The 14508-nt window shown below is 42.6% G+C and overlaps 1 protein-coding gene across 1 annotated transcript in view; it reads right to left on the reverse strand.

Annotated features, from left to right (window-relative positions):
- Positions 1-14508, reverse strand: part of LOC311227038 (pyroglutamyl-peptidase 1-like) — a gene marked incomplete at its 3' end in the record, with an annotated part of 46832 nt that overhangs the window by 426 nt on the left and 31898 nt on the right. Inside the window, exons 3-4 of the mRNA XM_084312550.1 lie at positions 8199-8315; positions 5722-5958 (exon numbers count right to left, since the gene is read on the reverse strand). Of these exons, the coding sequence (XP_084168676.1) occupies positions 5722-5958; positions 8199-8315 (354 nt within the window). The remainder of the gene's footprint in view (positions 1-5721; positions 5959-8198; positions 8316-14508) is intronic.

The raw sequence follows: 14508 nt of genomic DNA on the forward strand, positions 1-14508 counted from the left end.
ACAGATACCTGGTAGAGAGAGAGAGAGAGAGAGAGAGAGAGAGAGAGAGAAAGAAACACCAAATTGAGACAGCATTTTGCAAATCCATTCTCCGCACCCAACGGAAAACACCAAATAATGCATGCAGAGCAGAACTAGGAAGATACCCAATAATTATCAAAATCCAAAAAAGAGCATTTAAATTCTACAATCACCTAAAAGAAAGTGACCCAGACACACTCCATAACAAAGCCCTCACCTACAGAGAGACCCTTGAGAGATGCCCACTCAGCCAGATGGTTCTGGGACTCTGCTCACAAACACAAGCAGAGCCACCAGACAGAAACCACACTGGACTAAACCAAATTATAAGAAAACAAAAAGAAAACTATCTGACACATTGGAAAGAATCAACCCAAAACCAGAGCAAATTGAAATGCTATTTGGCCCTAAACAGAGAGTACACAGTGGCAGAATACCTGAGCACTGTGACTGACCCAAAACTAAGAAGATCCTTGACTAGGTACAGACTCAGCGAGCACAGCCTTGTCATCGAGAAAGGCCGCCATAGGCAGACCTGGCTCCCAAGAGAAGACAGACTATGCACCCACTGCACACAAGAACAGGTAGAAACCGAGCTACACTTCTCAACAACCTGCCCACTATACCAAGACATCAGAGACATATACTTCCCACAAATTGCAAACACCCAAAGAGACTTTGAAAACATGGAAAATAACTCAAAACTCCCATACCTACTGGCTGCTGTGACAAGAAAAGGACATTCAACGGAATACAACCACCATAAAGACTGTCAATCACACAAAAAAGTCCTTCTGTACTGTACTGATTACTTCTGATTTCTCTGTTTGATTGATTGTTTGGTTTTGTTTGGCTTTGGCAATGTAAACGTAAGAGAGAGAGAGAGAGAGAGAGAGAGAGAGAGAGAGAGAGAGAGAGAGAGAGAGAGAGAGAGACACGATGTCACAATGCCCCTCTGGTGGCCATTTCCCCTCTGCTAGTCCATTAACCCTTTCACTACCAAAGGGTTAACCCTTTCACTGCGACAATACAGAAGGTTAACACTTTCACTGCCATGCTACAGAGTACAGACGGTTAACGGGTTAAGTTGAACTAAATAGGCGCACATGTAATCATCCCATAGGAGTACACTCATCATGCTAATTACAACTTCTATTGGATGGTACAGTCACTGTATACACAATACCCACCTCCCTCAGCAGTAAAACTCACACTTCAACACAGCTGTCTCTACACCTGTACATCACAGCCTGCTAAACAGCTCTGCCCAAGAGGGCAAACATTTGTACCAAATCGGGACATCCGCGACCAAAATTAGCTTGAGAGAAAATGCGGCTATAATGTTGAATTGGGTGTCTGTCATACAGATTGATTGATTGATTGATAGAACATTTTATTAACAGATTGCAGAATGGGTACAATACAGTACAGCTCAATACACACAATTGTTAACACTTTGAGTGCCACGGATGCGTTTTGTCTTTAGTTAGCGTTTGTTTGTCGTATTTTTTTATTAGTGATTTGAATTCATATTTCATCAATCGAGCCTCACGCTAGTGCAGCAACCTCTCTCTGAGCTCCATTGGGAAAATACCGCCCCCTATCGTCTCTCCCTGTGTAACTGCACCCCATTGGATTAGACTGATGAAGGGGGGGGGGGGGGGGGGGGCAGTTTCCTCATTTGACTTTTCTGTGATCGCCGAGACGCAAAACATACATATTTACAGTACCCAACGCTGAATCAATAAACGCGATCGATATTTGGAATGGCGATCAGGAATTGGAATAATCTTTTTGGAGAACATCTGATCTGAGGTAATCAATTTATTTTACCAGTCTTGGGGTAATCGGATCTGTTTTTACCTATATATCTGCGTGTGCCCCATGTGTGTGTGTGTGTGTGTGCGCTGATCAGGAAATGAGAATATATTTTTCAGATCGCTTATATAGCGTGCATAAGTACACATATACTATCGATAATCTAGCGTTTATTTGAAAACTATTCATAAATAGGCCGAAAAATTACAACGTTTTTTGTGTATGCCATAATATTCCAGTAAATGCCGTTTATCATGGAATCTATATATATTTTCCTGAAAAACGAGGGCTTTTCAAAATGCTATAAAACGGAAATGAATCGATTAAAAAACAATCCGTTTCGACAATGTTGACTGCAAACAAGTCATTGATAAACGACGGGCAGATTAGACACATAATTTAAGACAGAGATTATGCGTTCACAACGCTATCATTGAAGTGGGTGGCGGCATTCAACCACATTTACGAGTTATGTAGTGATGTAGTTATCAGAAAAGTAAGCAGACTATATATTTATTTAATTAATTATTTAACTTTTTGCAAGGTGCATGTTGTGCTTAGCCCTAAACTTTCATTTGGTTTAACCCTTTCACTGCCGCACTACCAAACGGTTAACCCTTTCACTGCGACAATACACAGAAGGTTAACCCTTTCACTGCCACACCACAGCAGGTTAACCCTTTACCATCACACTACCGACGGTTAACCTTCTGTAGTGTGGCAGTGAAAGGATTAAACTAACAACCCAGGATGTTTGTCCCCCTAGTGCGCAATAATAATAATAATATTGATAATGGGTTCTGCCAGACGTTTCCCCACAGAAACACAGAGATACAGTGGGTCTGTCACAGAGTTAAAACACTGTAGAGATACAGTGGGTCACAGAGCTAAAACACTGTAGAGATACAGTGGGTCACAGAGCTAAAACACTGTAGAGATACAGTGGGTCACACAGAGCTAAAACACTGTAGATACAGGGGGTCACACAGAGCTAAAACACTGTAGATACAGGGGGTCACACAGAGCTAAAACACTGTAGATACAGGGGGTCACACAGCGCTAAAACACTGTAGAGATACAGTGGGTCACAGAGCTAAAACACTGTAGAGATACAGTGGGTCACACAGAGCTAAAACACTGTAAATAATAATAATAATTCATTTAATTTATATAGCGCTTCTCAATAACCCGAAGTCGCTGACAATAGTCGGGAGCAAGAGTACAAACAAAGAAACAAAAGCAAAGAAACAAAAACAAAGAAACAACAAAGAAACAAAAACAAAAGGAACGTGAGACCATGAGGGGAATACTGGAGACAGACATCAATCAGGTTGGAGGGGGGGGGTTATGTGTGGGGGGGGGGTTGAAGGCAAGGGAGAACAGGTGGGTTTTGAGGCGAGCTTTTAAGGTGGAGAGTGTAGGGGAGTCTCTGATGGACTGGGGGAGGGAGTTCCAGAATCGGGGTGCAGTACGAGAGAAGGCCCGATCTCCAAAGTCTTTAAGCTTGGATGTCGGGACAGTGAGGGAGGCAGTGGAGGAGGACCGGAGGGAACGGGTGGGGCGGTAGGGAAGAAGGAGATCAGTCAGGTAGGGGGGGGCCAGGCTGTGGAGGGCTTTGAAGGTGAGGAGTAGTGTTTTAAAGTTTATGCGTTGTTTGATCGGGAGCCAGTGGAGGGAGTGGAGGACAGGAGTGATGTGTTCGCGGGACCGGGTGTTAGTGAGGAGGCGGGCGGCTGAATTTTGGACCATTTGCAGTTTATGGAGGGAGCGGGAGGTGATACCAGTGAGGAGGGAGTTGCAGTAGTCCAGGCGGGAGGAGATGAAGGCGTGAATAAGGGATTCAGCAGCAGGGGGGGAGAGGCAGTGACGGATTTTTGCAATGTTGCGGAGGTGAAAGTAGGATATTTTTACGATGGAGCGGACGTGGGGGTCAAATGAGAGGGTGGGGTCAAGGAGGACACCAAGGTTTCGGACTAGGGGGGAGGGGGTGATGGTGGAGTCGTTGATGGTGAGTGTGATGGGTCCGGATCTGGTGAGGGTGGTTTTGGTGCCAATGATGAGAAGTTCAGTCTTGTCACTGTTCAGTTTGAGGAAGTTGTGAGTCATCCAAGTTTGGAGTTTGGTGATGTAGGATTCGATGTGACTGAGGGGTGGGCTGTGGGGGAATTGTGTACTGATGTAGATTTGGGTGTCGTCAGCGTAGCAGTGGAAGTTGAGGTGGTATTTACGGATGATGTGACCAAGGGGGAGAATGTAGCAGATGAAGAGCAGGGGGCCAAGGACTGAGCCTTGGGGGACCCCCTGTGTGACTGGGGAGGGGGAGGAGGTGTGGCCGGAGAGGGAGATGAATTGGTGTCTGTCTGTGAGGTAGGAGGAGAACCAGCCAAGTGCTGTGCCCTCAACACCCAGTTGGTGCAGCCTTTGGAGGAGGATGGAGTGACACACTGTGTCAAAGGCTGCACTGAGATCGAGTAGGATCAGGATGTTGAGGGCACCGGAGTCAGCGGAGATGAGGAGGTCGTTGATGACTTTAACCAGTGCAGTTTCGGTGCTGTGAGCGGGACGGAAGCCAGACTGAGTCAGACTGTTAGAGATACAGTGGGTCACACAGAGCTAAAACACTGTAGAGATACAGTGGGTCACAGAGATAAAACACTGTAGAGATACAGTGGGTCACAGAGCTAAAACACTGTAGAGATACAGGGGGTCACAGAGCTAAAACACTGTAGATACAGGGGGTCACAGAGCTAAAACACTGTAGAGATACAGTGGGTCACACAGAGCTAAAACACTGTAGAGATACAGTGGGTCACACAGAGCTAAAACACTGTAGAGATACAGTGGGTCACACAGAGCTAAAACACTGTAAAGATACAGTGGGTCACAGAGATAAAACACTGTAGAGATACAGTGGGTCACAGAGATAAAACACTGTAGAGATACAGTGGGTCACAGAGCTAAAACACTGTAGAGATACAGGGGGTCACAGAGCTAAAACACTGTAGAGATACAGTGGGTCTGGCACAGCCTGACACAGTGAGCCCAGCCTACTCCAGAGGCTGCTACAATATTAAACACTGTCAGCCTGGTACAATATTAAACACAGTCAGCTGACCTGGTACAATATTAAACACACTCAGCTGACCTGGTACAATATTAAACACACTCGGCCTGGTACAATATTAAACACACTCAGCTGACCTGGTACAATATTAAACACACTCAGCTGGCCTGGTACAATATTAAACACACTCGGCCTGGTACAATATTAAACACACTCAGCTGACCTGGTACAATATTAAACACACTCGGCTGACCTGGTACAATATTAAAGACGCTTTGCAAACATTCAGTGTAACAGGAGAACATCTCAATCCTTTGAAAAAGATTCTCTAATGTTTCAAGCAGTAGTCAAGGCCTGGGTAGAAAGTGAGTGAGTGTGTGAGTGTGTGTGTGTTTGAGTTTGAGTTTATTTGGATCCCCATTAGCCGTTACAAATGGCAACAGCTACTCTTCCTGGGGTTCACACAAAACAAAACAATAAATACAAACAAACATAATTAAAAATAAAACCAACAATAAACATATGAAACAATATACATAACATAATCAAACATAATCCCCCCCCCACACCCATCCAACCCAAACCACCGCAATCATTAGCATTATACCATAATATTACAAAATGACTAGGAAATAATAGAATGTTATATATCAAGCAAGAGATATCAAGTGTGAGAGAGACAGAGAAAGAGAGAGAGCATATGTGTGTGTGTGTGTGTGTGTGTGTGTGTGTGCGTGCGTGTGTGTGTGTGTATGCACTGTACATGCACATGTGTGTGTGTGTACACAATCTCACATGCATGATTAGCAACACATGACTGACCTCCCGGCGTCCTCCGACACGGACACGGCCACCCCGAGGCCGGAGTCCCGAACCCTCTGACACACCGTCTCCATGTCCAGCAGAGAGCGGATGCAGTCGGGCCCACTCTCCACGCAGCACTGGGAGGCGGGGCTAAAATGGCAGTTGTCAAGGCGCTTGTAACCGTGGTTATGGCCACACTGCTCCAGAGTCACTGTGGTGGCCAATCCAGAGACCCCCACGTGGACCACCAGCTGTTGATGTAAACAAAGACCGCAAGAGAGTCACACACGGTTGGTGGAGGTTAGAGGGGAGGGATTTGTTTGTTTTCTGGTTGGTTGGTTAATTGCTTACATATCAACATATTGATTGATTGATTGATTGATTGATTGATTGATTGATTGATTGATTGATTGATTGATTGTCTGATTGATTGATCCATTCATTCATTGGCTGACTGATCACTTGATTTTGTGGGCAACATTGCATGCTGCAAAATATCTTTAATATATTAAAAGCATGAATTATTACTATACGTATTTCCTACATTTAGTTTGTTTGTTTATTAACACATCCACCGCCATCCACGCTTTAAAGCGTTATTGCCCGCCATGCTTTGACCGCCAGATCTCGCTGTACAGCGTTATTGAGATCAATATTTAATTTTTTCGTCATGGCATTCATAATTCATATATACACCTCCGACGCTGCAGCTGGACCCTACGGCTCAATACAACGACGGCTCAATACCGCCGCCTGGTGGATGGTCGGGCGAGTTACACTTAAACAACAGGAAGTGGGGGCTGTGCGTCGATTAAATTCATCCGGCCGTCAGACATTGTTGCAAGGCTCCCGACAGACATGTACATAATGGATCGCTTTATAAACTTAATAATCGATATGATTTCTGCGTTTATTGCGACATACAAACCGGAAATGGACCTAGGCGATCGACGTCCTATACTTGGGATATTTCACCGCCAGTCTCTTTGACGCACGGTAAGAGGAATATAACGTTATTTTCAGCCCAATTGTTTATTCAAACAATTGAAAACCATCTGATCAATATATCACCCATACTACATAAAACATTTACTGACAATCACGGAATTATAAACGACCCCCCCCCCCCTTTCCTCCGCGCATGATGAATCATAACGTATACGATCATATACAGTTTTTTTTTAATATAGCGTGTCTAGGGAATAAACGGCAATCGATAATCTATATATGCGTTTAGGCATATAACTCACGTTCTAGGAATTACTGCAGAAAACGATAAAAACATACTTATATTCTAGAAGGTATTTTTGTATGAATGTATGAATGAAAAAGTATAACGTTCCTACATCCTGAATGATAGATAATCGATGTTGAATGGGCCATAGTAATGTCAATTTAGCAATACAATTTAAAAAGTTATAGCCCTGCAAAGAAGGTGAACATCTCCATAGGCTTACAGTGGTGGCAGACTGGCTATATTGATGGATATAACCAATGGCAGGGAATGTGTTAAAAGGATCCCCATTAGCTGGACGCCTTGACGTCAAGCTAGTCTTCCTGGGGTCCAAGACATACACAAACATAAAATGTAAACACATACATAATCAAGCAATCCATAATCCTAATAACAAAAAGATAAAATCTATTTAATTTGTCATAGAAAAAAAAAAGTGAGAGCAGTTTTTAATTTATTTTAAAGTAAGTAAGAAATAAATAGCTTTTTGTTTAATAAAGGTAGAATCTGTAATGTCGTCAAACAGTGACCTCTAGACAAAAGATGACAACATGGTACTGCACTTTGTTTACAGTTTTTGTTTTTGTCTGATGTGTGGATTGGATTTCGGTGAGTCAGTACATAATGTGCTACTGCTGGCCACACCTCAGACTCTACCAAGAGAGGTCTGGAGAGTGGCTACATGAGTAGAGCTCCGGACTCATGATCGGAAGATCACCGGTTCGAGACCCAGTCAAGGCTGCTGTCGGAAAGTGGTGTTGTTGTCCAGCAGGGGGCACTCTGTCCTCTGGACTTGTCAGTAACAATGCCCCTGTTACGGTGATAGGGACAGCTTATAGCTGCGAGTGCCGTCCTTCAGATGAGACGATAAACCGAGGTCCTGACTGAATTTGGTTGTTAAAGAACAATCAGGTATCTGACATCAAGGCCACCTAATCATCCCTTCCCCTTAATTGGCTGATATCAATCCCTGTATCCTGAGCCGTTCAGCCATTGTGTATTGTGATGTGTGCCGGGTGCCAGTGTATGGCAGCCATTGAGCCTGCGTAGCCCAAGGTTGGGTGCTGCCAGTGGTGGTGAATGAGGCAATTTCCACCCTACATTGTAAAGCGCTTTGAGTGTCTAGAAAAGCGCTATATAAATGCAAGTAATTATTATTATTAACAATATAATAAGTTACTAACCTCTTTTGCCTAGAGGTTGCTGTTTGGCGGCATTACAGATTATACCTTTTAAGTGTAATGTTTCCTTGACTACCTGTGGCTGGTGCTGTTTCCATAGCGACGGCAGCAAACACTGGACAGCCTGGTATTCGACTGGCACCTCACACACGTGTAAGTCCACCCCCTCCCCCAGCCCCAGCCGCTCCACTTCCTGTCAGCACAGGAAACAGGAAGTACAAGAGGAACAATTGTAATTCTATGGGAAACAACAGGTGACGTTTTTTGATACAATGAAAATTGTATTGTTCGTTCATACACATTTAATGTCTTATACCATGTGGCTAAGGCTTGTAACCAAATCGCCTTACAGTTCTCTCCCTCTCTCACAGGCCTCATCACAGACAACAATGAAACAGAATACCGTACACAGATCAACCACACAATCACCTGGTGCACAGACAATAACCTCCTCCTCAACTCATCAAAAACCCAAGAACTCATTATCGACTTCAGACGCCAGCCAAACCCCAAAACCCCCATATCCATCTCCGGCAAACCTATAATCACCACAGATTCCTTCAAATTTCTCTGCACCCACATAAGCAACAACCTCAAATGGAAAACCAACACAGACCACATCCACAAAAAAGCCAATCAAAGACTCTTCTTCCTCCGCCAGCTCAAAAGATACAGAATCAGAAAACATCTCCTGCTCCGTTTCTACCAGGCCATCATTCAAAGCATCCTCACCTTCTCCATAACAGTTTGGTAAAGCAGTCTGGACATTCACTCAAAAAACAAACTGCAAAGCATAATCAATAAATCCTCCAAAATAATCCGCACCCCCCTCCCATCACTCGAATCACTCCACCGCCAAAGCACAATAAGAAGAGCAAGAAAAATGATCTCTAACCCCACTCACCCAGCACACCATATCTTCCAGCTGCTGCCCTCCGGGAGGCGCTACAGATCCCTGACCACCAAAACATCTCGCTTTAAAAACAGCTTCTTCCCCACTGCCATACAGACACTGAACTCCCTGTAGCAACCCCCCCCCACCTCTGTTGCTATGGACATGGACATAAGTAAGGGATAATGTATAGCTACGAGGTCATTGTCGCAAAATAATTGACCGACACAGAGTTTAGAATACAGAGGCGCCTCGCCGAGGTGTTCTAAACGTCAGTGAAGGTCAATTATTTTGCGACAATGACCGAGTAATAGTATAGCTATACATTATCCCGCTTATTACATGGCTAACTTACTAACAATATACCTAATTCATTTTACACCATCGACAAGACGAGATCAAATGCAGACGCAGTTGTTCTGTGGCTCTGTCAGCCCAAATAAAGTGATTATTATTATTATCGCCGGCAGCCGGCAGGTGTGTCTGATTGCACTGATGCAGTGTGTGTCAGTGGGCTTGATTGCTCCAGCTGCGAAAAGCAATAATCACCGGTGATTATTGCGCGTTGCCCATGGCAGCGGTCAGTTATCGAAAAATAATTCACCGCTTTCAGGGGCTATTGACCAATCACAATCAAGCATTTCGGCGAATGTGAAAACGCCATGTAATAAACTATGATATTGTGGTCTTTGTAATTATGTATTTAACTGCATGTAGTAATAGTATGTAATGTATGTATGTATTGTAAGTGATGTTATATGTTTTATGTTGGAACAATGCTGTAACTGCACTGAAAACAAATTCCACCAGCCTGGCTGGGTGGCAGTGACGCGGGAAGGGGGGGTGCTGCAGGGGCTGCAACACCCCCACCTGGCAGGGAGTTGTAACTGCAAGGTTGTTTTGGCTTTTATTCCATTGTAATATCCTACTCAATGTCACCGGCACTGCAGATTTACCCTACTCTTGTGCATTACCGGCCAGATCCTCATAGTTTCAAGTTTCAAGTTTCTTTAATAGTTGTCATACAGAAGTACAGAATACAGAATAGGGGCGCTGTCTCGATAATGCAGTGTTCCCTGTTATACAGACCGGTGTTTAAACAAAGTAATTTAGAAGCTGTACCGGGCGCGTGTAGATTTTTACCAACCCACTTTCAGTTCCGCGTACACGCGTACTGGGCTGCACCGGGCAGAAAAGATCATTTGATGCCAAGACGAAACGTTGCATTTTGCTGCATTAAGGTAAGACAATGGTTAATCTATTATTGGATGCCTTCATTTGAACACTTAATTTGCACTATATATTAAAAGAGTGGATCTCGCCTCGCATAGCCTAGTGGGTGACGTGTGTATATTGACAAAAAAGGAAAAAATTTGCGCGCTGCGCGGCCATTGCCTCCCCTTCAGCGTACCCGCCGCCTATGACGTTATTATATCACTTATCTCCGCACCCCCAACTCTGACTGACTTCCCGCGGCCCTGCTGGGTGGTCATTAAAGAATCTTCTCTCTCTCTCTCTCTCTCTCTCTCTCTCTCTCTCTCTCTCTCTATAGAACTCTCTCTATAGAACTTCATTCTTAGATGCTTCTATAGAAAGTAGGTATTTGCCCTATAGGGGAAAAAAAAGTTGTCTTTGCCCTATATAGGGGGGGGGGGTTCTTTTCCCTATAAGAGGGTTTAAACCTACTTTCTATAGAAGCAGCTGGGAGGTGCGCTGTTTTAAGTGAGTGTGGATTATTGAATTGATTGATTGATTGATTGATAATTTTATTACTGTCCGCCTTGTTTCCAACTGGTTAAGTTTAGGCACTCTTTCGAAGTTGCTCTCTTTCGAAGTTGGTTAAGGTTAGAGTTTGGAATCAGGGCTGGTGGTCTATCGCCCTGCTCTAAAGACAAACTCTAACCTTAACCAACTTCGAAAGAGAGCGACTTTGAAAGAGTGCCTAAACTTAACCAGTTGGAAACAAGGCGGACAGTAATAAAATTAGCTGTTTCCAACTGGTTAAGTTTAGGCACTCTTTCGAAGTCGCTCTCTTTCGAAGTTGGTTAAGGTTAGAGTTTGGAATCAGGGCTGGTGGTCTATCGCCCTGCTCTAAAGACAAACTCTAACCTTAACCAACTTCGAAAGAGAGCGACTTCGAAAGAGTGCCTAAACTTAACCAGTTGGAAACAAGGCGGACAGTAATAAAATTTGCTGTTTCCAACTGGTTAAGTTTAGGCACTCTTTCGAAGTTGGTTAATGTTAGAGTTTGGAATCAGGGCTGGTGGTCTATCACCCTGCTCTAAAGACAAACTAGCAATCAATCAATCAATCAATTCAATAGTCCACGCTCACTTAAAACAGCGCACCTCCCAGCTGCTTCTATAGAAAGTAGGTACAAAATATATATATAATTAATTTGCAATTAATCAATCAATTTGCGCAATATTTTTTTGTTCCACAATGACTCATGACCCATCAATTACATCATCCAACATTGTTTAAGAAACTAAGGCATTCGCCGTGACAGAATCGTTTTTCATTTAGTCTTTATGACCCTATCACCATATCCTTTCGTAATGTTACTGTCCGGCTTGTCCGCCATCTCTCTCTCTCTCTCTAACTCCCTCTCTCTCTCTCTCTAGAACTTCATTCTTAGATGCTTCTATAGAAAGTAGGTAAAACAACAACAAAAAAGATTTATTTGCCCTATATAGGGGGGGGGGGGTTCTTTTCCCTATAAGAGGTTTTTATTTGAATTTTTTTTTTTAAACCTACTTTCTATAGAAGCAGCTGGGAGGTGCGCTGTTTTAAGTGAGCGTGGATTATTGAATTGATTGATTGATTGCTAATTTTATTACTGTCCGCCTTGTTTCCAACTGGTTAAGTTTAGGCACTCTTTCGAAGTTTCTCTCTTTCGAAGTTGGTTAAGGTTAGAGTTTGGAATCAGGGCTGGTGGTCTATCGCCCTGCTCTAAAGACAAACTCTAACCTTAACCAACTTCGAAAGAGAGCGACTTCGAAAGAGTGCCTAAACTTAACCAGTTGGAAACAAGGCGGACAGTAATAAAATTTGCTGTTTCCAACTGGTTAAGTTTAGGCACTCTTTCGAAGTTGGTTAAGGTTAGAGTTTGGAATCAGGGCTGGTGGTCTATCACCCTGCTCTAAAGACAAACTAGCAATCAATCAATCAATCAATTCAATAGTCCACGCTCACTTAAAACAGCGCACCTCCCAGCTGCTTCTATAGAAAGTAGGTACAAAATATATATATAATTAATTTGCAATTAATCAATCAATTTGCGCAATATTTTTTTGTTCCACAATGACTCATGACCCATCAATTACATCATCCAACATTGTTTAAGAAACTAAGACATTCGCCGTGACAGAATTGTTTTTCATTTAGTCTTTATGACCCTATCACCATATCCTTTTGTAATGTTACTGTCCGGCTTGTCCGCCATCTTGCTTTCACTTCTTAAAAACTCGCATGGCGGAGTGATAGTAATGCGGTTGTGGGCGGGTCCTGGGACCAAGAGCGTTGGGTTATGACAAATACCCACGTGTAAGTTGACTGTTTCAGCGAATCAGAATCGAGAAATGTGCATGCCGTTGTATAACAGGACATAATAATTAGCATCATGTTCTGTATCTCAAGAGCTTGATCGCATTGGCCGCCTTGAGACAGATAACATCACACTGATAACAACACACTGATAACACCACCCTGGGGTGGGGGGTGGGAGTGAGGGAGGAAATGTCTTTTGTGGTGTCTGTAATAGTACAAGTTGGTTTTTATGTTGTGTTTAATTTATTGTTTTTATTATTGCTAATGTTGTTATTGTTGCTATTATTATTGTTGTGGTACTGTGTGGTCTTGTTATTATTATTATTACTGTATTGTGTTGCCTTGTTTTATGTTTCAAATGGAAAAATTAAGCATTACATCACGCAACAGAGTGTGTTATAGGAATTAGATCACGCCTAGGGGTGGTTGTTAGGCCTGAGGTGCAGCGGAAGGTCGTTAGACCCCCCTAGGCGTGATCTAATTCCTATAACACATGACTTCAAGTGATGTAATGTCTTTTATACAATGACCCAATTCACCCAACCTTATTATTATTATTATTATAAACTAGAGCTGGGCCGTTAACAGCGTTAACGTGCTGCGTTAACGCGATACTAGTATCGCGCGATAATATAATTAACGCATTAATCCAAAAAAATATATATAAATAAAATTATTATTTTTTTAATTTTTTTTACCTTTATTTACCCAGGGTAGGTTCGCTGAGCACAGATGCTCTTTTTCAGGAACGCCCTGCTTCACATTCACACAGTTCCATTCACACCTGGGAGCTGCCCAGTACAACCACAGTTGACACCATTGGCCACTGAGCAACTCCATAGTTCAAGTTTGAAATGCTTCTTTCTGTTTTGCTCCTGAGAGTGTGCTAGATACTGTACTCTACTGGTAATATTATTTATTTGTGTTAACTTCTGAATAAAACAACTTATTAAACACAAGTACATCTTATTGAACATTATTTTGATATTTCATTACCAATTATCATAGCAAAACAGCTTTTTCAAACAGTCTGTAATGCATTTTGGAAACGGGAGATGGGCTCATGGTGTAATGGGCCACCTGGCCTGAGAAACATAAGGAGGAAAGAAAAAGTAAGGACTTACTTCTGGTCATTATTTGGGTAGAACACACATATTTTGAATGCCTTCGGCAGGTTTTTTTTTTTTTTTTTTTTGCCATTTTAATCTAGATTAATCTAGATTAAATCCAAGATTGCAGATAGATTAATCTAGATTAAAAGATTAATCTATGCCCACCTCTATTATAAACACACAGTAATTGAAGCATAATGGAGATTTATTCAAAAACAGAAAAAGTAGATAGCAAAACAGAAAACATAGATCCAATGGAAGTCATGCTTGATTGATTGATTGATTGAAAATTGTATTAACATATATGACATACATGACATACAGAGACAGTACTGCTACATCTATACATTTATGACATACCAGATTTACAAATACAGTGCTGTTTTTGTAGGGTGATTATGGTTTATTTACATTGATGGTAACATTCCCGGTTATAGTGCAGTTTGTGAAAAAAGTATCTGTGTCGTTATTTTGCCTCTTAGCTAGAACAGAATTCTCAGAACCTTTTGTAGGGCAGCGTTTCCGTTAGCCAGTAATTACCGGTATTTGACCGGCAAAATCTGTTGAAGTCCGACATATTTAATCTCTCCGGTCTTAATGTCCGGTGAAAATAATTCCCTGAGTCTAAGCACAATTTGATTATTTGAATTGTATTAAAATAGGCTAAAATTAAATAGCCTATGCGATGAACGAAACAATCATTACATTTGTTTCATCGTTGCTTCTAATAATGACAACGACGTTGTCAGCGAGAGCTTAGTGCTGGGTGTGCGAACTTTTGTGAAGCTGCAGAGCCGGAGCAGCAGCAGCACAGTGCAGTACTCCAGCCTGGG

Source organism: Notolepis coatsorum (assembly GCF_963971535.1).
Source record: "Notolepis coatsorum genome assembly, chromosome: 4".
NCBI classification, from domain to species: Eukaryota; Metazoa; Chordata; class Actinopteri; order Aulopiformes; family Paralepididae; genus Notolepis; species Notolepis coatsorum.